Source organism: Ascaphus truei, chromosome 2, assembly GCF_040206685.1.
Source record: "Ascaphus truei isolate aAscTru1 chromosome 2, aAscTru1.hap1, whole genome shotgun sequence".
Lineage (NCBI taxonomy): Eukaryota > Metazoa > Chordata > Amphibia > Anura > Ascaphidae > Ascaphus > Ascaphus truei.
Window position 1 is genome coordinate 86,693,924 of NC_134484.1, and position 27,748 is coordinate 86,721,671.

The window sequence follows — 27,748 nt, forward strand, 5'->3', positions numbered from 1 at the left end:
TTGGCAGACAATTTAAGATATCACACTAACCTCCAACACCTAACATAGCAGATTAAAGCTAAAACAATTCTGTGGGGAGACTGGCAGGCATGCTGAAGTCCTGCAGCACATGGTCACTGCTACAGTAGCTCCCTAATAGCTGAAACGGAAGCGGAGTGCCCTCTACTTCCATTTCAATCACGTTCACTTCTGAAAGATCTCCACCTAGAAAACGAGCAAATACAGCACAATATACTCCATACAGCACAAGGGCCAGCACCTATACTATAGCAGGGATGTCATAAGGGTAGTGACAAAGTTTGACAGAACTAAACATTTATAGAACCCCTCTGCCCCAAAAAAACAACAAAAACAAACATAACCAAGAATATCTTATATAATTTAATATATGATAAAAAGCTGCCACACGTTGATAACATTGACTATTCATTTTATTTTGAACAAAAACTATGTTTAGATGTTGACAAGTTACAATTAAAACTGAGCAAGTGAAATTTGGACATCCAGTACCTAACAGTTTAACTTTTTAAAAGAAATGAAAAAGAAAAACAAATGTATACAAAACTGAACCAAAGTGCAATGCATTCAAGAATGTACATAACAATAAATAATTTTAGTTGACTGGGTTATTAAAATTGAAAATGAAGAGTGCTTTGGCCTACAAGTATGTCAGAAAGTTAAAAAAATAGGCACCAACAAATTATACAATACCAACATTTAACACTCAGAAATAAATTGAAACAAAGATGCTTCTGAACGTAAAACCTGTTAAGCATATATTTACTGTTGGTAGAGTCAGGATAAAACACAATAAATATACAGAGCAGTTGCATTTCAGGATCTACTTTGCAAATCACATGTATAGGTTACATTTGCATTTGGGATTCAAATTCAGAGTAATTTATCCAATATAGTGTGTATATAGAAAATGTATCTCGCCTAAAACCTCCAGTATTTTTGCCATTATGTCAGAACCTGGAGCTCTTTTTGCAACAAATACTAGAATTATGCATGGGTGTTTACGTAATATGGACATTAAACAGATACACTAAAAAGTAGAATGCAGTGAGAACATTTTCGTTTACAGGTTTCAGTAAAACAAAAGTCCTGTATAAAGTGCACTTTAGTGTGTTGTGATAGCATCGTAACATGGAAAAGTGCTGCGTATGCTGTTAGAGCAATATAAATAAAATAATATAAATAAAATAATATATATATATATATATATATATATATATATATATATATATATATATATAAAACCAATGGCATTTTCTTAAAAATATTAAGCCCATATGGGTTTTGAGAGTAGATTGCTGCTTTTAAAGCGACAATCATTCCCAGAAGCTTGTATGAGTTAAAGTCATATGCTGTTCATATCTTGTCCCTGTGCATTTCCTGAGGACACCATAGTAACCTTTAGACAGAAGCTTGTTCTGAGAGAAGCACAAGTTTAACCTCCAGGACACTGAACTACATTTATTTTTACCAGCATTAACAAGGGGCAAGAGGAGATCTCTTAAAGTAAAAAAATGAAATGCAAAGAAAAAAAGCTGCCGCTTTAAAATATGATTTCCCCCAAGCTGAGTGGATAAGTGGCATTATAAAAGTATAAATGAGCTCAATGCAGAATATTTCTTTTGGTTGGCATAACATGCAAGCATACTCGCAATATATGCACTGAAATATATATATATACACACACACGTGTGTGTGTGTGTGTGTGTATATATATATATATATATATATATATATATATATATATATATATGTGTGTATGTGTGTATATATACACACACACTTTTCTATGAAAGACAATTTCAGGAATAGTTACTCACCCAATTTCTACAATACATCACAAAATACATTGACTGCATGAAAACTTTTTCATATTGTGTAAAAATACAAAAAACAAACATTTGTAAAAAAAGAATGGAAACATCTAAACACACACACACACACACACACACACACACACACACACACACACACACACACACACACACACACACACACACACACACACACACACACACACACACACACACACACACACACACACAACCAGGATTGTGGTAGCAGTGTCATTGCATAAACAAATATTTTGAACTCTATAAAAAGGTACTATTTCATCTTCAGTGATAACATTTTAAAGCGGGGGTAAACTGATCTTATTTTACTTGAGTGCGTGCTTTCCTGACACTCCTACACTCGATTTTACCTGATCTTTAACTAAATATTTTGTGAAGCAAAATCAGATTTAACAAGAAAAGGTATCTGAAATTAAGACTAATTAAAGACATCTAAAGAATCATGTCAAATAGCGATTACAAAAGGCAAACCAATAATACAAAGTAATAACTCTGTTCCAATGTGTTACAAATATATAAATCAGTTTTAAAAAACTCCATTAGAAAAAACAAAAACAAAAAACAAAGCAGAAATCGGAGCTTAGTGAAAAGTTTACTGTAGTTTTGCATTTGACACTTTCAGATTTATTAATGGAGATAAACCATTATTTTGATTGGATTAAAACAACAAAAACTTTATTTACAGGTATCTGCAGTTGTAAAATAACTTGAATTTTATTTTTGAGAGAATGAGCGACTTTAAATTAGTTGCATCATCACAAACGTGAAGCGATAAGAAAGAAATATAAAGCTCTAGGGTTTACGCAGCACTTCTTAGCAAACAGAGGGAAAAGACTACCATCAACATTGTGTGCAAAAAACAGATGACGCGTTTTGAAAACATGCCAACTACCAGAACATGTGTAGTGCAATAGGACTTCAAAAGCAAAAGGTTAGACAAAGTAGTAGATATATAATAAGCAGAACTACCTACAGTACCATGTCTCGTATTAAAGTAGTAAAAGTGAAGACATGGCTAGTAGTCACATTACAGTTAATGTAAAACAAATGATAAATGCACTCCAGTGAGAGAGCACTTAGGCTGAAGCCCCACTGCACGTGCCTGCACGTTCGCCTTGCGACCTGGCGGCGCATGCAGAACGCTATACCGCGATCTGCAGGCGGTGTTCTGAGGCGTGGCCAAAATAGGCTGTGAGGGCACAGCCATGACGAGGGGGCGGGGCCACGACGCTGGCCGAACTAAAAAAGTGTTATTAAATAAAAAAAATTAAAAAAAAAAAACAACATTCAGTAAAAATAATGTTTCAAACCAGATAGCAAGAAAACAAAACGCAGAGTCAATCATATGAAATCACTTACAATGTCCAAGGTCTGGTTCATCACAGTACCCATGGTACAGTAGATGAAACAGTACTAAAGTGATGCTAAACTGATTTTCCAGGCAAATTATCATATATAAAATCATTCTCTCCCTAAAATGAATATAATAATGACAGATAGCCTTACTCAATATATGTGAGTGAGTTCCATTGTTACGTGCAGAGCACATCTCAGTGCTGTTAAACATGCATTATAAGCAGTGGCAAGCCATCTGTCACAACCGGATGTGCAGCTCATAGATATATATATATATATATATATATATATATATATATATATATATATATATATATATATATATATATAGATATAGCAAATTGAAATATTCCTGTATGCTCATTTGCATGTCTTAGACAGGTCTGCAACCACGCCTTTCGCCATTATAACCCAGCACACAGCACTTCCACTGCAGCAAGGGATTCTGGGAAATGACATGCAAAGGGGCACACTATCACCTTTTGCTTCAAAACCATTTTTAACATGGTTCCCTATAGGCTTAAGCTTGCTGCATGGTCACAGCTTTAAGCACAGCCAGGGTTAAGATGCATAGCCAAAAAACCCACCCACAGACAGCCGTTTCGACCTTATTGGGTCTCATCAGTGTGGGGTTGGTTAACTGGCTATGCAATGAAGCAATGAGGATGGGGTTTACCATACTTAGTTAAGTTATGGTGGGTATCCCAGAATCCCTTGCTGCAGTGGAAGTGCTCTGTGCTGGGTGATAATGGTAAAAGGCGGGGTTGCAGACCTGTCTAAGACATGCAAATCAGCATACAGGAATATTTCCATTTGCTATATGCTTTGCTGTGGAGGGTTTTTGTCACTTTTTTTACCCACCATAACTTAACTAAGTATATATATAGATATATCTATATAGATATCTATATAGATATATCTTAGTACTGTAGGTAACCAATTTTTTTTTTTAATTAAAACCATGATGCTAAGAAAGGAGTACTGTACTTCTTTCAAACTACTTTCAGCACAGCACTGCGGTTTGGGACTTTCTATATGCACCACACAGTTCCAGTCATTGAATTTTTCTATATACATTCACTTTAAGCAAAACCTAATAGATTATATGTGTACATATAGTATTAATGTTCAATTCAAAAACATGTGCAGCTAGGCATATTTTGGCTTCCTTTGAGGTGCATTAAAATGTGCTCAGAGGAGCATTCTTCTTACTCCGCACTCACAGCAGAACTTCGCCCACTGTACAGGATACTTGGTACCGCACTCATGGCAGAACTTTGTCAGCTGTCCAGGTACGTTGCCATCACATCCTTTCATGCGACTGCCGTTCATAGATTTTGAATAGTCTCCGGTATCGTATCCAGCTTTACCTTCAGGTCTGAAAAAAGTGGAAAATGGCATATACATTAATTCCGCTGGATGCGAAGAGTAGCAATTATCTGTGATAGAATGTAGAGCATTTAAATATACAGTCTCACGAGGACCAAAATGAAAAAATACCAGTGATGTGTTGGGGAGGTGACAACTACAGTAAATAAAAATAAATACATTAGCCAGAAGTTTGTTTGGTACACAGGGGGATTTTACTTCCTTTTGCAACTGTGATGTAACTGCCTTTTGAAGGGGAGATTACAGTAGTTTCTGCTGAACAGACTACGGTCAAGATCCATAAACAGGTGCTATGCTTTCTATTCATATGAATGGGAGCTGAGGTGTGCTAATGCTTAGCCCACTATTCTGTAGATCTGGGCCAAACTGCTTTACCTTTTTACCTGGTTCACCTATAGAAACGTGACATTTTCCCATTAAGGTTTATTAAACAAGTTTTGAAAGCCTATTACTGTACAGTAAATTATTAAGATTAATTGCAAGCCACATTAAATCTTTAGTTAATAATCTATACTGTGTTATGGCTCACTGTAGTGCTGCAAAAACAACAACAAAAAATATATATTAATGAATGTTATGAGGAAATAGCCATATTACTCTATTTTAGGTTACGAAAAACATATTTCTAACTAACAGAAACTTCTAAGATGGTTATTTTAAACAAAATAAATTCTAAAAAAACAGTACTAGGTGTTGACTGTACTGTATATACCTGTCTGGATATGTTTACAGGAAAATAAATATCTCAAAAAATGACCATATACAGTAGTTAAACATAAAGTTGTCAGTATGTAAACTCAAGAAACAATGAGCAGGGTGAAAGTGTTCCTGGACAACCGGTGTTTAGATAAATTATCAAACAGCCTTAGTTCTTAATCCCCCATTAGTGCTTCAGATTCATAGTCATAGTTGTATGTATAACATTCAATTATAGCTTTGTACACATCATGTGAATAATGTAATTCCACATTGAAGCTAATCCCTGTAAGTGCCTCGTTTAAGACACATCAAATACCTACCCCTCATAGATGCATCAGGTGACATATGAGTCTATGCTCAGCTTAATACTGTGCTCATAGAACTCCTGGGATGCTAATCAACACACCCAGCTCATTAGACATACAGCACTAAAACAAGGGTTAAAGTTTTGGCCGTTTAAAATTAAAACCCTGTCTGAGTCTCTTGTGAGGCAAAACCTGATGTTACTTAGTATCCTAATCAATGCATATGTTGCACACTCACAATTCTGAAAAAATGTATCAGCAATTTATAACAAAAAAAAAATGATTCCAAATCAGCCAAACAAAACTCACATTGCCCATAGTTTGTATTCTTTGGTCATTCTATATTCCTTAGAGATGCAAATATAACCTTATAAACCATAAAAACGCTAAAAATGTCCCTTTCAGTGTCCTAGAGTCAAAACAATCGCAAAACCAAACAAGTTTTAAGTAAATGGTATATTCTTCTTGAGGTTTGGCTTGTGAGCAAGCCTATTCAGACCTCTTTAGCACTAGGGCAATAGGCTGCACTCTTGCAAAATAGAGAATTACTGATGTGTTAGGTCAGTGCAATAAAATGAAATGAATAAACTTCCCTGCTGCTTCCTTCTGCTGCTCTGACTCCTGGACACCTCAGGGGACTCTGCTGTACCCAAGGAGTGGTTTTGAGCGGGGCCATCATATTCTTTTGCAATGTTATTTTAATGTCCGGTAATCTAAGTGTGATGCTTTATCAGATATGAAAAGATTACACAGCCAACAAAACTGGATCTTGGCAGTGATGAATCCCTTTAGTTTCAGAGACCCACAAGTTGTTCTGAAGATGCATTATTGCTCCAACTAGGAAGGTGATCACATATTGGATAATGCAGAAACCTTTAAGTCAAGTAGATATGCATCACTGTATAAACGTCATATGTACAGGGCTATTTTTTTGAGGGGGGGATATCAGGGTAATGGAGTTTGACAACTTTTATAGGGATGAACCGTGTCAGATTTCCCATTAGGCCCGGGCCTAGCGCAGCAAAATTTGAGGGCAGCAAAAATTGCCGCCCCCATATGCTTTTACCGCACTCTCGGGCCTATCGGACTTAATGGGAGTGCACTTGCCTGTGTCAGCCGATTCCTTTCTTCCACCCTCCTGCTCCTTCGGAATCCCAGCGTCAAATGACGTCACGGGCGTGGTGTCACACGACGTCTCGTTGCTATGACAACGTGGCGTCAAATGACGTCACGTTCACATGGCGACGCACCGCCGTGGGATGTCACATTTGTGACATCTGCGTCATCATTTGACGGTGGGATGCCAAAGGAGCAGGAGGGCGGCAGAAAGGAGGTGGCTACTCAGGCAAGTGCCTACAGGCGGAGGATTTTGAAATCCGCTGCTGGGGATGAAGAAAAAAGGAATTTGCTTTTCCTTTTATGTTATTCTTTTTCTGTAGGACTCCAAGGCAGCACATGCTATGGGAAGACACCTTTTCTTACTGTAGGCAGGATCCAGTCACATTATGTAGTGACAGGCTATCTTCGCTGGAACCCCTTCTACCTACAGTCGTCCTTATTCCCGTAGACTACAAAGAGAAACAGACAAAGACTGCTTGCAATAAAGTTTATTCAGAAAGAACAAAGGAACATTCTTTATAAGGGAGGGAATTATCTGAAGTCTGTAAAAATTCTATTTACAGTGCTGCGTACCACGCACTACATTGTAATTGTGAAGCGCGTTGAGTCCTATTGTGAGAAATGTGCTACGTATATGAAATAAAGTTATTATTATCATAGCAGTAAAGTCAGGGAGTGCAAACAATTTTGCAGTAACGTCACTGCTGCTTGCAGAAGATTGTACATACATTCTAAAATGTCTTATGAAGTTGTGAGATGATGTCCATGTTTCAGTCGTAGCCCTTTCTGGGAAGTGGTCGTCACCCTTGTGGAATTTGCTGTGATACACATGGAAGTTCTTATTTGCTTGTTGGATTACGCCATGCATTGGAAATGCTTACCATCTTGAAATTGTAGGTTGATGCTTGAAAATCTTTTCTTGGAACAGGACAAACAAATTATCAGTCTACATGAATTTCCCTGTATGTTGAAGCATTCTTATTTTTTGGATTCAGCCACAAAGATTGTTAAATTATCTCCTGGTCTAGGTGAAAGCTCAACACTACTTTGGGCAAGAAGTGATGTGCTATCCTTGGTACTACAGGACTTTACCCTGAAAAAAAAATGAAGATGAGGCTCTTTACAGGATAGAAATTGCAGTTTCCCAATTCTTCTGGCAGAGGTTTTAGCTACCAGGAAGCCAAACTGGCAGGATAGTAAATCTAGCAATCAAATGAAAGACTCATGAACACGTTCAACACCAGCAGTAAATCCCAGGTTTGTATTGATTGTATAAACATGGGTTTTATTCTATCGATTGCCCTCACGAACCTCATCACCATTTGATGTTGAGCCAACAGAGTATCATCCACTTGTCCCAATGATGTTCCTAATGCTGGAATGTGTATGTTTAAAGAGCTTTTAATCAAGCCTTTATCAACCCATAATTGAAGAAAGTCCATAATTAAAGGCATTGAAGATTTGCAAGGATTTACATGCCTCTCCGTGCAAATGATGGAAAATGTGCCACATGCTTTGTAAGAAGCCTTAGTTGTAGACTTTCTTGATCGAATAGGCTTGGATCCCAAACTGGTCCTTGTGAGAAGATTTGTGAAAAAAAAATAAGCTTCCAGGAACAGGCAATTGACATTGTAATGGGACCTGGTACCACAACCTCATTGGCCAATCAAGTGCTATAAGAATTACTGTTGCCCTGCTTTTCTACTTCTGAGCACACATGGTATCAACAGTATGGGAGGAAAGGCATACACCAGCTGGAACAATGCATTTGTTTTCTAAGCCAATTGTTCTTGGTATGGGAACACAACAGGGCTACTTTCTTGTTGCAGTCTGGCCATGAGATTTCGCTCTGCATTCTCCACCCATGACAAATTTGAGTGAATACATCCTAATTAAGCTTGATAATCTGCTTTCCGACCATATAAGAAGACCCTCCATCTCCAGAAGAATTATAGGCAAGCTGCCCTTGGAAGCCAACCAGTGACCTTGGACTACAAATGCCACATGGTGTATTCCCCATTTGGCCTAACTTGCTTCTGTAAAGACTAATCTAGTCTTCCAGAGGCAAGCCCCACTAAACGGTTTTGAGTCTGGTTCCCACCTGGTTAAGGGGGTTCCTCACTTCCCTTGATAGGTGAGCATTTTTCTAGGATTGTTCACATGTATTTACTAGGTTTTCAAAAATGCATTCCAAACCTTGCCCACGTTGTCACTGCGGACATGAAGTACACGAGCCTCAAAGTTTTCTTCTGTGACTAGTTCCAATGTCTTAACCTTTTTAAAAATCACCAAGAAAGTTTTGCTGCATACCGTGTCGCAGCACCAGTCTAGAAAGGTGAGGTCCTGTGAAGGCATTGTCTGGCCCTTCTAATTTACAAATCCCCATTTTGTAACATGTGCAGTATCCTATCAACATGTTGACATGCTTTCTGGAATGAAACTGCTCTTAAAAGCCAATCATCCAGATATGGGAAGATTGCTATAACTTGTCTTCTCAAATGTACTCACTATTACATATATGAAGGTGCTGGGTGAAGTGGCAAGGCCAAATTGCAGCACTCTGTAATGGAAATGCCAGTTCCTATGGCAAAACATAGAAAATGTTGTGACTGGCATATGGCTGCCAGGAACATCGTCACTGTTTATTGCATTCTAGACTCTTTGTTGACTCACTTAAAACAAACTTACATCCATAAATTTGTTGAGGTACCCGAGATCCAGAATGGCTCTGAACCCTCCGATGGCCTTGGGAACCAAAAACAGTTTTCAGAAGGAACTGGTATAATGACTGTTTCTTTTAGTAGTATACCCATGTCTAAATTGAATGCTTGCTATTTTATAGCCTCTTTTGGTAAGGCTGCCTCTGCCAATCAACTTCTGCAGCAGCCAGGCAGGGTTCTTTAGCCGAGAAGACGCCATCCCACTTGCTGCTCAATTAATCAAACAAAACGATGCGTTGCATAAGATGGCCATTGCCAACTTTATTTGAGAAATAATTTTATGCAGGGAACGCCTAGATGTCCTATCACAATCTCAGGCTCTATGGTTAAAAGCCATACTCTTATGGCTCTTGTTAACAAACTAACAGCTGGCTTACAGGAGGTCAATATGGCAGATATTTTTTTCTTAAGGCCTTAAGTCTTTGGTCTTAAAGGGCTGTGGTATCTTCTAGAGGAATTGTAATTATTTTCAAAACTCTGGCAACCAGTGCACTCACCTTTGGCAAAAAAATCCCATGATCTGTGGTCTTCATTTGAGAAGGGGTGCATCTTATTAATACGTCTGGAAGCTGACACTTCTCCAGCACTACCAATTTTTTCTCTATAAGAGACTTCACTAATGTATGAAATGTAATGCCACACATTTATGAATGCCAAAGAGGGCATCATTTATAGATAATTCTTCCTCGTAATCATCTATATCTTCAGTCTGAGAAGTTTATCCACTGAGTCAGTATTAATAAAGAAAGATTCAGCCCTTATCTCTTAATTTTCCTCTGATTATAGCACGTCACCTTCAGAGACTGACAAACAGCACAGCTTACTCCTCTTCCTCATCACTGGTAGGGGCCGTTCTCTTGGGAGTTACTGCTTCAGACTTCATGGAATAAAATGCCTTCTTTAAGGAGGGCTTACACCAATCCAAGAACTCAGACACATTAAGGTCTATATAATGTGCCTGTTTGATACATGTTATACATCTCTGACAAGAGCATCTGTCCAGATCCAAGCCACTGCAATTCTTAACACTGAAGGTGCTTGGTCTTACAAGAACACTCCTTAGTGACTGACAGAAGATGATTCATTGGGCTTCGGATCTTTCTGGACTTCCACATTATGTTCAGCAGTTGCCTTAAACACAAGATCCTCTTATTAGGTCTGCAAGCCTCTATACTGAAGGGAGTCAAGCTGTGCACTAGCTATGATTTGAATAATCCTTTGTCTACTCTAAGTCAGATGAGAAAGGAAAAGGATCAAGTATACATATAGATATACAGTAGTGCAAAAAACAAACAGAGTAATACACTCCCCAGTTAGATTAAATTCAGTACTTTATCTGCTCTTAGGCAACACTTGACTAAGTAAAAACTCAGCCTAGCAAAGCAGTTTAAAAAAAAAACCTGTGAAGAGGGTACTACATAAATGACCACTCACAGCAAAGTGCATCTACTTCCCCTGCACTATTTAGGCAACAGTGTGCCACCTCAAAACAAGCCCCTGCGATTCTGTGCAACCCGGCATCAAACGTCACTATGTCTGCACACTCCTACAAAGCTCTTACCAAGAACACTGCGGCTGTTCTGAGGGAGCTTGCAAGATCGCAGACAACACTTTTCCAGGCAGACTTGTGCACTCAGGGGCCCGGGGATATGCTCTTTCGGGGAAAGACATTGACTGACGAGCTTGCTCTCCTCGTCTCCCGCATCAAGGAGAAGCAGGTAAGAGACCTGGAGAATATATTTACTGGAACTCATATCAAGATAAGAACAAAGAAGACTGTAGGGAGGTGGGGTTTCAGGGAGAGATGTTACTGGTCCCTACCTATAGGAATATGGAGCATCTTCCTATAGCATGTGCTGCCATTGGAAGACGAACAGGAAAATCCATGTAGTGACTATGAAATTATTAGAAATCGTGATGGAACTGGCAATGAAAACATGCTTTTTATACCCCATTTTATTTAATCTGAATTATTTATTGTAGTTTAGATATAAGATTGATTTGCATAGGGTTCCAGCACGTTTAGCCTTACAGAAACATCAGAATGTGTGAGTGTGTAATCATTACCTCATCCTGTCATTGCCCCACCCACAAACTGCACTTCCCTGTCCACAAATGTCATTATCCCAACCCTGGCAGACACTCCTATACGTATTCAATTCATGTTCTTGCATCTTGGGATTGCTTCATTTCTTGTCATCTCCTCATTAATTGCTTTGTCTTTTTTTCTTTTCTTATACTGTTTGTTAGAGATTTCCCCAGTTTCTTTCTGTGCTTTAAACTACAATTTTCAGAAATGCTTCATAATTGTTTGTTAAAGTGTCCCCGTGCTTTTTGAGCAAGTTGATGCGATTTGTTTCAGTTCTAGTTGAAATTCTCTGCTGTTCTTGAGGTTACTGATGTTGATTGGTTTTGTTGTCTTTTTAATCCGTTTTGTTCTTTCAATCTTTGCATTCAGATGTAATTTGCAGTAAACCAAAATCAGTGACCGCTTCTTGTTGTCATGATGGATGTTCAGGAAGATGTATAGGGACACTAGTGCTGGTAGGTTTAACCATACAGTAAAAACTCAATCAATATACCATATATATGTGTGGTGTTTTTTTTGTGTAACATTTCTTTTCTGTAGAAAGCACAGACCGTATTTATACATTTTTTAGATTTAATATAACAGTCTTTGGGCTCTAACTTAACTTATTACATTTTTGAATTTTCAAAAACTTTTGGCTAAATTGGGTTTTGTGTTAATTCCATATTTTTTCTATAATAAAGTGGACCAGGGGTAGCCAACTCCAGTCCTCAAGGGCCAGCAACAGGTCAGGTTTTCAGGATATCCCTGCTTCAGCACAGGTGGATCAGTCGTGGACTGAGCCACCTGTGCTGAAGCAAAGATATCCTGAAAACCTGACCTGTTGCTGGCCCTTAAGGACTGGAGTTGGCCACCGTCGAGGTTGACTGAGGATTCCTGAGGTGTATCCTTAAATTAATCCTGGTTGGGGTATAGTGTGGATGGGGTTTCGGGAGTTATTGCTCATTTTTAGTGCCCTGGGGGGAGGCGAGTCAGCTTGATATTACATTTTGTAAGGGGGTGCCGCGCGTACAGAGGCCCTGGGCTCCTTCCCACATTTGAATTGATTGAAGGGGGAGAGCGCGGGGCCCCTGTAATGGCCTGCTTTCAGACGTCTCCTGACAAGCATCTCCATGACGTCAAATTGCAACGTGTAGCCATGACAATGTGACATCACATGACGTCGCCACATCACAGAGAGAGATGCCGGAGAGCAGGGGGGCACGAGAAGGGGGGAAAGCAGGCAGGGAGGCACAACTTAAAAAAAAGTTTGCGCACCGCAGTCTTAGCTAACAAGAAACACGTGATGGAAGACTGGATAGTGCTTAATTAACACAAGGAGTGATGAGTGGCGTGTGCGTACACCCACACACCACACACCACCACACACCGGAAAACAAAGGGTAAGGGGTAAATACTTTTCTTTTGCATTTCTTTTTTTAAGCAGAATATATTTGATTGATTAATTGTGCTTTGCTTGGCACTGCAGCACCCTTTTCTCTAAAAAAAAACACCATACAGTACATAGATACAGGATCACAAATAGGAAGTAGGCACTCTCAAACAAAGCATTTGGGTGTTCTGCTCAAATGTTTCATTCCTAGAAGGTTCAGTTTTTGCAAGTGCAGCTCTTTTTTCAAATATGAGTTTTAAATAAGCCAAATTTGTACACAGCAGAGGGTAGCGTTCTTCTAACACAATGTTTGGTGTTAAACTGTGCAATGTATGTAAGGCAGTAATTTGCCACAAGATATTTTGGAAATTGAGGTACTGGTTCCTCTGTAGGTACTTATCTTTGTTGCATGAGGAGATTGCTAGGCTGCAGGCTGAAATAGGTAGGATATATGACCACCTGAGAGGCCATTACTGCCTTAAAGACCTCTCAGGAGGAGTGCAGACTACAATACTGTGGGCTCTGGGAGGATAAGAGTAAGGGTATATATTGCAGGCACATCCTCTTGGGTTGCGTCCATACTGCGGATGACAGTGCGGAGGCGCATGCGATCACAATGCCTGAAGGCAATGATCGCACACTTAGACTGCACGTGCGACAGCAGGAGGGGGCACGCGGTGCACAAGAAATCAGTTCAATCTGATTCCACGGCGCGACGCCCAGGTCACGTAAGCAGCTCCGTGATGTCTCGGCCATGCCCCAGACACGCCCACCCCCATTACGTGTAGCATGGCCTGAAAATGCTCCTGCTGAACGCAGGTGACATCACGCGCGCACGTCTCCACGTTGTCTACGGCAGCATGGACGTAGCCCTACGCTGCACTAACAGGGTAGAACTGCACCACAGAAGCACCTAGTACAGTAAAAGAGGCTGCTTTGGAAAACAAATTGAACATCACTGCTATATAATGCGCTGGACAAATCACCAAAAATATGGAGCACTCTACTAAGATTCTGGTAATAGGATAAAGGTATCTACTGCTTTTAGTCAGAGATTTTGCTTGAAAGCAGAAAACTGGTAATTGTCATCCCAATCACTGTATCTAGAGGGGCAGTGTCTGTAAGAGATCAAGATGGAAAACAGAGGCAATCCCTCCATCTTGTCCAGTGGGAGGGACAGGAGCACTATACCCGTTAGTAGATGTGCATGTTAGTGGCGACAAAGGAACATGTTAAAAACAACAACAACAACAACAAAAGTACCTTGTATAGTTTTCAGCATTATAAGTTTTTCTTTTGTTCGCTGCAGTGGCTGATGTTGGATTTCTGACCATACTTGGTGGTGTTCGTGATTTCCCTGTACCTCTGAAAATAAATACAATATCAGCTACTTAAACTTAGAAATTAAATTGAGGATTTACAGACACCAGGCAAACACACTTACACTTTCAAATATTTATCAAATTGAAACACCATTGTTATTCCTGAATTATATGATGAGTTCAGGTCATAAGCCCTTACTGGTGTTATATTCTGGGTATATTTAAAAGGAGCAACACAAAGCATCATGAGCCATATTCACTATACATTGCTATGCCTTAAGATACATTCCAGCATAGCTCAATAAATAGGATTCCTTATCGTCTATTCAAGTGAATGGGCTATAACGGGTCTTCCTGCATGGAACAGGTCTGATAGAGTAACATTGCTTAATTGAATGAGGCTGGAAAGTTTCTTATGGACTAGCACGTCACAACATATGGCTCTGTGTTAATGCCTTTGGCCAAAAATGCACACGTTTCATTTAACCTCTGTCCCACTGTCACTATAAAGCTTTCAAGCATGAAGGGAAATTATTTTTTTACATTGCACATACCACCGACTAATAAATGTTAGAAACAGTTTCTTATAATTCGCTGACAATGTACGTGTCTCAAAGCTGCTGGAACAAGGAGTCTGTGTCCCTAAAAACAAACAATCTCATTTTGGTGCCTGAGGCACAGGGAAATAAAGCAACTTGCTTAAATTCACAGAGGACACTGGTATTTGAACCACATGAACCCACTTCAATCTTACCACTAAGCTACTCCACAGCCTACATTATATTAAATATTATCGACCTAAAAAGGGACAGACCTAAACTGGTAATATACAGATAACACCCAACAAAATGTTAAAATTATGCATTGTATCGTATTCATTTTATTATTTCCTATCATAATGGGGCTTTTGTTTCAGCACAAAAGTTATGCAATTCTGGTACAAAACACTGCACCATAACTAGCAAAGTGAAATATCCTATTGAAATCAATGAGCAATGTTTTCCTCTAGAATTACAATTATGATTGTATGGTATAAAGTTAGGCTACTGGATGTTTATAAAGGCCTATTTAATAAACGTTAGCAAATGTAAAAAAGTATTTATGCTTGTGTCCATTTATAAAATCGCTGACCATGTACTGTACGTTATAGACATACATAGCACAGTATTCCAAACATAGCACAGGGATATTTAGGAAAAGTCTGTACAAAATGGTTGGGAATCGAGTAACATAAATAAATTAATGACATAGGGAGAAAGAAGTCTCTGCAATAGATCAACAAATATTATTTGCAAGATATTTAAATGTCCTGTGCAATGGCGCTGGAAATCAGAGCTCTTACTGCGCATCCCTTAAATGTCATTCCACAACGTATACGCCTCATGGGTTCGAAAAAAGTTACATATTTTTTTCATGAGTTTAACAAATGTCATACCTGTATGTGCAGAAATGCAGTAGATATATATTTAAATATTTGAGTACTTTGCCTATGGATACATTAGGATGTGTTTGAACCGCTCATTCTGTGTTATTCACTTATATAAATATGCGGAAATGCGTAAGATTTTAAGCTACAGTATGTAACATTATTACGGCTAATTAATGTAGTGTAGCTAACATTGTTGCAGTGATACAATACATTTGAGTCCAGGCAGTTTGTGCATTTTAACTTGTTTAAAATTCATCTTTTTGTTAGATAACGTATTCATGCGTAACAAAGCACATAAAATTACTATATTTATTTTGAAGATGTGCCCAAATTAATAAATAATAAAAATGTCACATGTAATAGACAACTGTTACAATACAAAAACACGTGTGTTTATATGCAGACAAAATGTTTTTGTTAAACGTGTACATTTATAAGTAACTATACATATCTCCTTTCACAGATGTTGACATCTCCATTCCACAGACAGAAGATCATGTGAATGGAAGTATCCAAACAGGACCTACAACTTTTACATCCTGCGCACATGATGAAAACATGAATTTGACCGTTTTATACTTAACGTAGTCACTCATGCTATGAGACAAACTAAACTGTCCACGCTAACTTCGTTTTTTTTGTAAGAAAATACAAATAACCTTTACAAATGTTCTGTCTTACACATGCAGGAGTGGATAAAAGTATGAAATAAGTAGGAGCCAGCCAGAATTTACACCCCAAGCCATCGGTAGCTGTGTCTGTGACAGACACCCTCACACACAGCAACCCCAAATTCACCTCAGCAAACCTGACATTTTTTACAACTCAGCATACAGTTTTGTCTTGCTATGTAACGTCCACACCCACCATTGTTAACTAAACTACGTTGGCCATCTATCGAGCTCAGGCACAATGTACACCTTTCCTGTCTCACCTTCAAATGCTTTCTCTGAGCAGACGTCTCACCCCTTTTGTACACAGCACTTATCTCCTTAGATCCACCTCCAGAATGTGAACAAGAAAAAACACTAGGCGCTCTCTATAGGTGGTGATGATAAACGTGATTTAACACAGGTGGAGTTTGTGAATCTTGCATATGATGTAAGGAGTGTATAACTATAGTGACATACAAAATATAAATATAAGTGATACGCTGCTCAACCAATGAGGATCCTCCGATCCACCTCCAGAAACCTGCTTATAGTGTCGAGGCTCAATAAAGAATTTGGTCGCTCCTCCTCCTTGTACCGATCACCCCACTGCTGTTACAATTTATCAGTCCGTCAAATCTGCTTCCTGTTCACAGTATGTTACTTCAAGACTTTGTCTATTTCCTACTTTAAACATTTTTCTAATTATAAATTGTAATGTTGTCAACTCTAGTTCGTGCCAAGGACATACTTGAAAAACAACATTTGAGAGTTTCCTCTCGTTTTCTTTTCCTGCTATATTCTATAAATAAACACTCTCCTCCCTCCTCACCTACCCAGTGCGCATTGAAAGCAGGGGAGGGCAGAATACTGGAGCACTCCAGCTAGCTCCACCCCCAACCCTCACCCGCCACTGCCACGCTCCGCTCCACCACCTGCACTAAGTGGTGTGGTGGTGAATGACCTGACAATCAACACCGTTTGGGGTAGATTGTCGGGTCAATCATCCCTGCGCACAGAACAGGCGCCATGGGGAAAATTTTAGGTGCCCGGGATTTTTCCATCCCTGAACACGGCTTACTCTGTTGCTGCTAGTTCATGTCTCACTTTTTATTCTTATGGCCCTAGTCATTCCTCTTTAATTTAACTCTGGGGACTTCTGGTCCCCCAGATGCATACTGGAGAAGGTGCCGTCTGTTAATTCCTGCTGTTTAAATCCCCTGCGTCACATGGGCCAACAGGAAGCCATGATGTTATTTGCACAACAGGAGATTTAAACGGAATTGTGTTTGAGAAGGGGATGCTATTAGTTGCCCCTTTCCCATATAAGTACCTTGGGAATCAGGAGCGTAAATTAACAAGGTTCAGCTTCGGAGACACCCTGAATCCCTTCTATGTAAAGAAAAGCTAACGGGCAGGCGGAGCTGCTCCTTTATATGTATGTTGTGATCATTTCATGATGGGAAAAAGGCCAAATGTTTATATTTAAAAAATTTAAAATATTTTCCAAATCTTAATGTGGTTTATACGTTACTTGCATATATTCTTTTTTTTTTTTTTTTTTTTTTACAATCTTTTCTCCACTGTCTTATTATATTGCTCAATGTCCAACTGTTTTCTATCAAAATGCAACCTCAATGCATTTCAGCATTTAGATTTTGCATTATTTTTCTCTTCCCTTTTTAAAAATATTTCTCATTTATTTCAGTAGTCCATTTCCCCCCCTCATTATATCAGCAGTGATTATGACTGACAACTTTGTGGATAGAGAATATATATATATATATATATATATATATATATATATCAATCACAGAAAGAAATCAGCGCTAGGACTAACACAAATGAAATATTATAAGTGAGTAAATTGGTGACTAATAAATGTACTGACCCAGGTGAAATGAGCTAGCAGGATGCAGCCCTAATGAGGATATGCCTATCCTGATAAATCGAAGAAAGAAAAAAGGCGCAATCCTGTATAGCAATAAAAAACAGGAAAATTTATTAATTAAGCAAGGAAGGCTAGGTGACTGAACAGATTAAAACAAACACAATGATGCCAATAGACACAATAAACACAATATATGACAATAAAAAACAAGAGTACTCTTGAAAATAAAAAAAGAAGGGAAATGTGACCAAAAAATGTCCAATAGCGCAGTGAGATGTGGGGGAAATTGTCTCTCGATAGGTAGCAAATGACTGGAGCAACAAATGGGGAGAAGTAATTGCCCCGTCAGATGATAGATTGCGGATGCAAACGTGGAAAAGTCAGTCTGATATTGACCTCTATAGATGGAGATGGGAGGTAAGCAAATAGCATAGGCAAGGGATTAAGGAATGGTCTCACCAAAGGATGTAACCGCAATGACCACTGGGGTCTCCGCGACCCTCCGTCAGCACACCAACGAAATTACGCTGGACGCTGGACTTCAAGAAGTCGGCACAACAGCTGACTAAACGGCGTAGGTTCGCGTCATCCATGTCCGACAGCTGACTGTGAGACGAGTGCCTAATCGCATGTGAGGAGTGAGAGCAACTATTTCAGTTATATTGGCGGAACAAAGTGGAAGGCTGCATTTGTGTGTCTGTCTGGCTGAGTCTGACATCAAGCAGAGACACGAGTGAATATTCAATTTGAACGAATACAGCTGTCTTGTATGAGGGGGTAATCCAGAAAGTGGAAGTGGAACAGCGTCTCCAGTGTTACCCGGATCAGCATCACATGTTCATCTCCAGCGTGATTTCGTTGGTGTGCTGACGGAGGGACGCGGAGACCCCTGTGGTCATCGCGGTTACATCCTTTGGTGAGACCATTCCTTAATCCCTTGCCTATGCTATTTGCTTACCCCCCATCTCCATCTATAGAGGTCAATATCAGCCTGATTTTTCCACGTTTGCATCCGCAATCTATCATCTGACGGGTCAATTACCTCTCCCCATTTGTTGCTCCAGTCATTTGCTACCTATCGAGTGACAATTCCTCCCACATCTCACTGCCTCTTACATTTGCGCTATTGGACATTTTTTGGTCACATTTCCCTTTTTTATTTTCAAGAGTACTCTTGTTTTTTATTGTCATATATTGTGTCTATTGGCATAATTGTGCTTGTTTTAATCTGTTCAGTCACCTAGCCTTCCATGCTTAATTAATAAATTTTCCTGTTTTTTATTGCTATACAGGATTGCGCCTTTTTTCTTTTATATAGATATATATATCATATATGATTATAATATAGATATATATACTGTATATACACACACAATTTAAGTTATGGTGGGTGAAAAGGTGGCTAAAAACCCTCCACCGTATAGCATATAAAAATATTACTGGTGAACACACACACACACACACACACACACACACACACACACACACACTTAAAATATCACAGGAGCAAGCACGAATACAAAATGGCAAAAAGAAAATAAGTTGGCACAATGATTTGTCATAACGGTCTTATGTATCAGAATTTAAACAATAAGTGCCCCCTTAAGCCACCACATGCATATGATAGCATGACCCAACACAAAATAAAGCTTATTACAAACTTAAATGGGCACCTCTTAAAAGGATCAACCCCTCTCGCCCCTAGAAGCCAGTTTTCAAATGTTAAAAAAAACCCACACTATTTATTGCCCCATAATCTCTAGCTTGAGGTTACCATGGTAACCTTTAGAGACGCCATTATCTTCTGAACAAAGCATCCGGTATTGAAAATAAAAACAGCTTTGGATAGGACAAGAGGAGATCTCATCAACTCAAAATAAAATGCAACATCAGCACAGACTTGCTTTAAATAAAAGATAAAAAGAGAAACATCATTGTATTGTAAAGCAGTTTTCAGAATCCAAGCTTTAAATTAAACATTGGAATGCTGTGTATCATTACAATACTGAAATGTATTGCTACATACATAATTAGACTTGCAATACAGCAAATAAAAATCCACTTCTGAGTAGAGATGGGCGAGCCTGTCTGAATCCGATCAGCGGATTGCCGCAACTTGTTTTACCTAAATCCGATCCGCACACCAAAATCAGTCTGTGGTTTGGGTACTAAAAAAAATCCATCTAGAATCTGAATTTTAAAGACCTGAAGTCAGATTTGAATTCCTGAAATATAGAAGGAAGGAGGGGGAGGGAGAGAAGTATAAATGGGAGGAGGGAGTTCAATTTAGTACCATCTACAGTTGTGTGTGTGTGTATACAGTATATATATCCCAAAACCTCCATTTAAAAACATTAGGGAGAGATGCCTTTGCTGAAAAAGGAGCACATCTGAGATACCGTGTCATGCTAATGGCTATTGAAAGTATATTTAAAAGAGTCACATCCCACATTTCCTAAATGGATTCTCATAAGAACTATAATGAGTTAGCAATCCTAAGGCACCTACAGTAGTGACCAGAATGGTGTACTTGTGTCTGACCCAACAGGACTAGAGCCCACAACCACTGCTTTTCTAGGCAGAAGCTCTTGCAGTGTGAGCTAAACTAGCTGATGGCTAGCAGTGCACCACCATAACTGTTTACGAACATATCTCCAAGGGATATCTATTTTGTTAATTGCAACCTTGAACGGACTTCAAGCACAAAGTAATATATACTGAGGGCTATGCATTACTGGGGCCATGCGAGATTAAATAAAACACAGGTTTTCTGACACACAAGTAAAAACAAGGTGAAATACAGCAAATAAAGCAGACGCAGAGAGAAAGTAACAAAGTAATCTGGTGATTTGAGTTAGTAATTATAATCTTAAAAAGAATAAAGACAGTAGGTCATATTTACTAAGCAGTGTTCTGCCATAAGGGACCTTTAGTGCTGGAATAAATTACAACCTATTCAAATAAATGAAAAAAAGAGAGAAAACTGGTGCACAGCCAATGGAGTGGGTCACCAAAATACTGAATAAAAAATGTTCCTTTATTAATCCATATAAAAAACGGAGGTAGACACCCTCCTACGTGTTTCGTGTATCAAATATACACTTTATCAAGGAGTGACCCACTCCATTAGCTGTGCGCCAATTTTCCTCTCTTTTTTAATCTATAACAGCAACTACACTTGGCTGCACGCAAATCAGGACACAAGAATTGGGGCACTTATTTGAGCACCATTGACTTTATAGTTCTACATTATTGTATGCTGTAAGTCCAGGGACCATCCCAATGAGGATCTGACAAGGGTTATTACCACCAGTCTCTACCTTCAGGGATCATTTGGCCCTTCAGGGGACTTCTCATTTACATATACCTCACTAGCCCCAGTCCCAACAACTTCCTGAATCATCTTTTAATCTGAATGACATGGATTCAGCGCTGGAGCGCATTAATCACTAACTGCTCTTCCAGTCAAATAAATGGACTGTAAGGCATCTTCCCGTGTCAGAAGATCTCATGGGAGAAGACCGCTTTATTAGCTATAGTTCTCTATGCTAGAAGAGGGTACAGTGCTTTGTACAGGTATGAGAACTCAGTGAGAAGTAGAGCTCAAAAGTATACGGTGACAGTGGTGCAATCCATCAGTTGCTTTAGCACACACACTGCAAATAGCAGAGGTTGTGTGGGTTCTGATCCTGTTCGGCCAAACACCTGTACACCATTCAGGTCACTAGGTTCCTCAGGCTTGCTAACGCAATACAGTTCTTATGGAAATCCTTTCAGGAAGTGTGGGATGTGACTCATTTAATATATTTTTGCATAGCCATTAGCAGATCTCCCAGGGTACTTCAGGTGTGCTCCTTTTTCAGCACAGGCATCTCTCACTAATTTATTTCGAGGTAGGTTTGAGATATATATATATATATATATATATATATATACACACACATACACACACACACACACACACAACTGGAGACGCTCCAAAAATGTAAGTCATCGTTGTCCTCTTTTGATTTTTTTTTAAGGATCCAAACTCGGATTAAAGACGGAAGCCAAGCACATTTTTTTGCAATTCGGTCGGATTTTTACAAATAATAATAATAATAAAAAATCTGCCATTTTAAGACTAATCCACGGCTCAAATAAATAGGTCAATCCAGAAACTGGTCAATCAGCGTTGGATCCAGAAACTGGTCAATCAGCGTTGGATCCAGATTGAGGCAGACAATTTGCCCATCTCTATTTATGAGCACATTCACATATCTCAGACAGGGCCACAAACCTGCCTTTGCCCATAATCACTCAATCTACAATACTTACACTGATTCTAGGGATTCTGGGTAATGACATGCAAATGAGCACTCACATTGCTTTTTATCCATTTTAACACAGATCCCTATAAATGTATGCCTGCCATTTTACACAGTTTTTACAGCAAAGCCTGGATTACAGAAATGCATTGTTAGTAAACCTCACAGATCTACAGTATGTCGACCTTTTGGGATTCATCAGTGTGAGGATGGTTACGAATCGTATAATGTGAAGCTAGTAGAGGATACAAAATCAGGTACACAAAGTAAGTTATGGTGAGAGAAAATGTGACAAAACCCTCACGTATTCATAAGTGGTATTTTTATTTGCTGCAGTGTTTTTGTAACGGTTACTCACCATAACATACTGTACTTTGTATACCTGGTTTGTAGACTTACACTAGAAATGTATGTCTTTGGTACTGACATTTCTTTCTGCTGCTATATTCCTCATTGCCTTATAACAGATTCGGGCATGAACAATCTATGAACATCCTTACTTTAGAATACTTACTTGTGAATAGGTAGCAATTCATTAGATCTTAGGATGGTACTGTCTGTTTTTGTATCACTGTCATGTAATCTTTGTAAATCTCTTCCCGTCCGAAGGGGAGGGCCTATTGTGTCCATTTTACTAGTGAAAACAAAAGTGAACTAGTTTTATTCAGATCATGTAACATTTAATTGTCTTCCGAAACATGTAACTGTGCTAAAAAAAAAAAATAATGATAAAGATTTGGCTGCTTTTGTTGCTTTGGAAATGAATTCTAAATTATATTTCTTATGGGGCTCCCAATGGAAAGTGTATATCAATCAAGTCAAAGTGCCAATAAAGACAAGGTGAGGAGACATCAGGTTTTACCTGTGCAAATTTGTTGAAAACATAGTAATACCACACAAAGGGAGTAGCCAGAGGAAATCAAACCTCGCCAAGTCTCAGCTCACCATGTTTACAAACGAACTTCAAAAAAATATTTTAAAATACTTCTAGTTGCCAAATGGTTTTAAATAAAGACATCAAATCACCCAGATCTAATCCCTTAAACACGTTACTGCCATTTGTACACTTTGGTCCTAGGTAGGATTGCCCCTTATGCTCCCTCCCAGATGAAACATTTCTCTCTGACTTCTACCTCGGGAACCCTTTCTATAATGGCCGGTCAAACGCCTCTTTCTATTCTCAAGTTTAAAGGCACTTTAAGTAATCATTTTAATAGCATGAAAATACGAATCACTATACCCAGTCAAATGCTCTTATTTGCTTCCACCAGCAACTGAAATATGTCGTCATGTTTTCACATGTGCTTTAAAATCAGAACTCCTTGCTTATTTATTTTGTTGCCACGAGACTATTTTAGGCACGTATTATATATGATTATAAGCAGTAACTACAACAAAATCTGTACGTACTTGTGCTAAAAGTATAAACCTATTTGAGGTTTTAGTCCCAGATGACAGTGACTGTACAGCAAGGTAAACTGTATATAGTCTTCTGCACTTAACATTGCCTGCATACATTTTACTGTAGAGTACTGTATATATCAGGGGTGGCCAATCTTTTTCTCAGGCAAGTCAATTAATGGGCAACAAAAGTTCTGGGGGGGCCTAAGCTGTAGGGGGGGGAGGGGAGTAGAAGTGCAGCCACATGGACGACGGCAGTCTGTGTGGAGCTCAGGCCTAAAGTTTCTACCTGGCCCCCCCATGTCAGCGGCCCCGTCTCTGTCTCCCCGAACCCTCTCTCACCTTTTTCGCTCGTACCCCCCTTTATTTCTTTCACCCCTCCTATGTATTTATCTCCCTCCACTGTTGCGCACGCTCTCTCCTCTCTCTTAGTACTCAATTTTTTTCCCCTCATCCTCAATTTTAAATTGGGGGTGCATTGGCACAGGATCCTCTGGAAATTGGGCCTGCCCAAAAGTCAGGCCCAATTTCCGTAAGCCCCCAACTCCGGTCCTGCGGCCTCACAGAGGTTATGCTCAACTTCCAGCGCGACATGTGGCTGATCCCGGATGGTAACGCGGGCCACATCAAATGCCGAGAGTTGGCCAGCCCTGGTATATATGTTTGGTGTCCAAAAAATGCAAAAAGAACATGTATTATTATTAAAACAGCAATACCCTCCCAGAAGCCCATACAAGTTTAAATCAAATGTTAGTATATTGCCCCCTATGCATGTTCTGTTTTATTTCTGTTTATTTAAAGTTTCTATAGTGTTAAAAATCCAGATTTTGTTTTTAAATCTCTAGCTTCTGAGGTCACCAAACAACCTATAGACCAGGGGGGGGGGGGAGAGCTCAAAATGTTCAGTTTGCGCCCCCCAGCCTGCTCTCCACCCCTGCTCACGCCCCCCCCCTCCCCGGTGTCCCGCAACGCAAGGTCATGTGACCCTGTGGCGTCATTTGATGCCACTTTACCAAAATGACGCGTCAATGGAAGCCGCCGGAGACCAGGTAATGAAAGTTAGAGGCCTCGAGCACGCTCCCCGGCATTTAATTTAAATGCCTTGGGGAAGAGCGTGAGGACTCTAACCGCCACGCCCCTGCTATAGACTGCACTGGGCTCTAGGGAGTGCTCTATTGTAACCTCCTGGATGGTTAATATTGCAAACGCTTATATCGTAGGGATGGAACATGAGATTTAAAAATAAAAACAGTGTTGGAAAGGGCAAGAAAAGACACACACACACACACACACACACACACACACACACACACACACACACACACACACACACACACACACACACACACACACACACGTTTTACCTTAAAATCTGCTAAAGGAAAAAAGAAAAGAAAAAAACCCTTTCATAAATGCAGTTGTAAAACATACATTCCTCCAATACAAATAATGTTATTAGAATTCGACACTAAAGGGGTGGCGTCTGAAGGAAAAAGAAAGTGTTTACGGTGTGTAAGGATGATGGCTCAGAACACAAACTATGATTTCCAGTGCCATTCAAGCTAAACATTGAACAGACAAGATCAAAAAGGCATGTACTAGAAAAATCTATATTTTTATTTTCAACCACAAAACTGAATTGCCATGTAGTAGTACAATTACAGTATAGTAACCTTCAGTTAAAAAATAAAAATAAACAGGTATGGAAGGTTAACTATTGTATATGAAATTGTTAATATCTATTATAATAAAAGGGGAAAAAATTATGAAAAGCTTTCCAATAAGATACTTGAAACAGTCCAGTGAGATACGAAATAGAATCAATCAGATGTTCGCTGTGGAAGAACAGGTGATGAAAAGGTTTTCTGTTCAGGTTGTGTATACAGTTAGGAGTTATACATGTACTGACATTTTATTCTAGTATGAACAACGCTCAATACACTTCATAATCATCAAATATCTTACAAGACTGTCTACAGGCACTTCAAGAGTTAAAAAAAAATGGTTGGAAAATGTTTGGAATTCAACCGATTTTCAATTTGAACATTTACGTAAAAATGATTGCAGCTAACCCTTATCGGAGCGGCCTTATTAAATACGGTCCACTGACTTGAATGGCAGTTTTTTGCTCATACTGTATCTGTGCAAATCAGCCACATCAGACTTGCTGATTGCCGACAATTAGCAGTACAGATACATTCGAGAACCTTTAAAACAAACTGCATTATACAAAAAAAATTACTTACACACGAAAATTAGACTTCATCTTAAATACATTAAAAATTATACGACTAACATTTACTTAAAATGGAGAAGAAATGTGTATAGAAGCTGAGAGAACAGAATGAGAGAGAAATAAAGAAAAAGAAAGAACAATTACATAACATAGACCTCTTCATCTAAGTGTCTGCAAAAATCTGTATACACTGTACATCACATAACCTACCTATGCATAGCCAGCCTCTGGCTGTGAAGATTTGAAATGTTTGCTTTACAGCGACACCCGGAGGATAAAAGGTTCCTGTGTTTGAACGATTTGCTGCTCTGAGCTCTGACAACACATTATTCATTGGAAAGACTCATTAACCAAAAAGGACACCTCATGTTGAACCATTTTATTTTCTGTTAAACCTAATTGGGTCTAGGAAAAAATTGTCGCTAAAAGATTTTGGCTCTAAGCCTGATGCAAACAGTAGCAAATTAATTTTTATTTGGCTGCAAATGTATAAATCAAATTGACGTGTTGTGCAGTGTGTCGTTTGTTTTTACAAATCATTTTTTTTTTTTTGAATGACGCTAGGGAATGGAGTTAGAGGTGGAGTTTGGATGTTGTGTGTGGTGCACATATGTAAATTACAAGTAAAAGATACATTTATTTATAAAATGTTTTACCAGGAAGTAATACATTGAGTGTTACCTCTAGTTTTCAAGCATGCCCTGGGCACAGAGTTGTAATGACAAATACATGGTTACAAATACATAGTTACAATGCGTGAAAAGGGTTATACAGTACATTATATACAAGACATTGCATGCACAAAAGGAGATAGCATATATTATAGGTGTATATAACAGTTACAGACCAGATTAAAATGTGAGACCGGTTAAGTTTTGAAAGAACTTAAACTGGTGATGGCAGTGAGAGTAGACTGTTCTAGTTGTGGGGTGCACGGTAAGAGAAGGAGGAATGACCGGATACTTTGTTGAACCTTGGGAACATGAACAGTCTTTTGGAGTCAGATCTCAGATGATAAGTGCTGCATGTGGTAGGGGTGAGGTAAATGCAGGTAGACGCAAACAATTCTTAATGGATTTGTACAAATAAATATGATACCTATATGAAGAGAATATCGTGGGCCAAATGTAATAAAATGAATGATAGATAACATGCCTCGAATGATTTTAGGCGATTTAAACACACACACACACACACACTTTTTCAATTCATTAAAAAAAAAATTAAAAAAAGGCAATTCTATGTATATAACCTTTAATATATTTTTATTATGGAATAAGTCAATTCAGAATAACGTATAAGGGTTAAAGTGATGCACAGCACTATTGGAAAAACATGCAATAGTAACATTCATTATACTTTGCACCGAGAAGATGGAAATTACCTAATAGGAAATCTCATTACAGCTGGATGGCAATACAATAAATTAAATCGTTTTGTTTTTTACTTTGCCTCAAAACATGCAAATGCACATTAAACCAAATACTTAGTTAAAATTGTTTCTAAAGTAACATTACAGTATGTGTCTGCCTCAAAACGGAAACAAGTTTGAAAATGACAGTGAAATCATAAAAGACAATTACAGTACAATG

At 38.8% G+C, this 27,748-nt stretch overlaps 1 protein-coding gene across 7 annotated transcripts in view; it reads right to left on the reverse strand.

Annotated features, from left to right (window-relative positions):
* Positions 1-413: 413 nt before the first annotated feature.
* ZC2HC1A (zinc finger C2HC-type containing 1A) overlaps positions 414-27,748 on the reverse strand; it is a 79,296-nt gene continuing 51,961 nt past the window's right edge. For 4 of the 7 annotated variants that reach the window (XM_075583063.1, XM_075583061.1, XM_075583064.1 and 1 more), the window contains exons 8-10: positions 23,034-23,153; positions 14,184-14,285; positions 414-4,605 (exon numbers count right to left, since the gene is read on the reverse strand). In XM_075583063.1, the coding sequence (XP_075439178.1) occupies positions 4,419-4,605; positions 14,184-14,285; positions 23,034-23,153 (409 nt within the window). In that variant the 3' untranslated portion in view covers positions 414-4,418. The remainder of the gene's footprint in view (positions 4,606-14,183; positions 14,286-23,033; positions 23,154-27,748) is intronic. The other 3 variants (XM_075583066.1, XM_075583065.1, XM_075583067.1) reach the window with 1 other exon arrangement.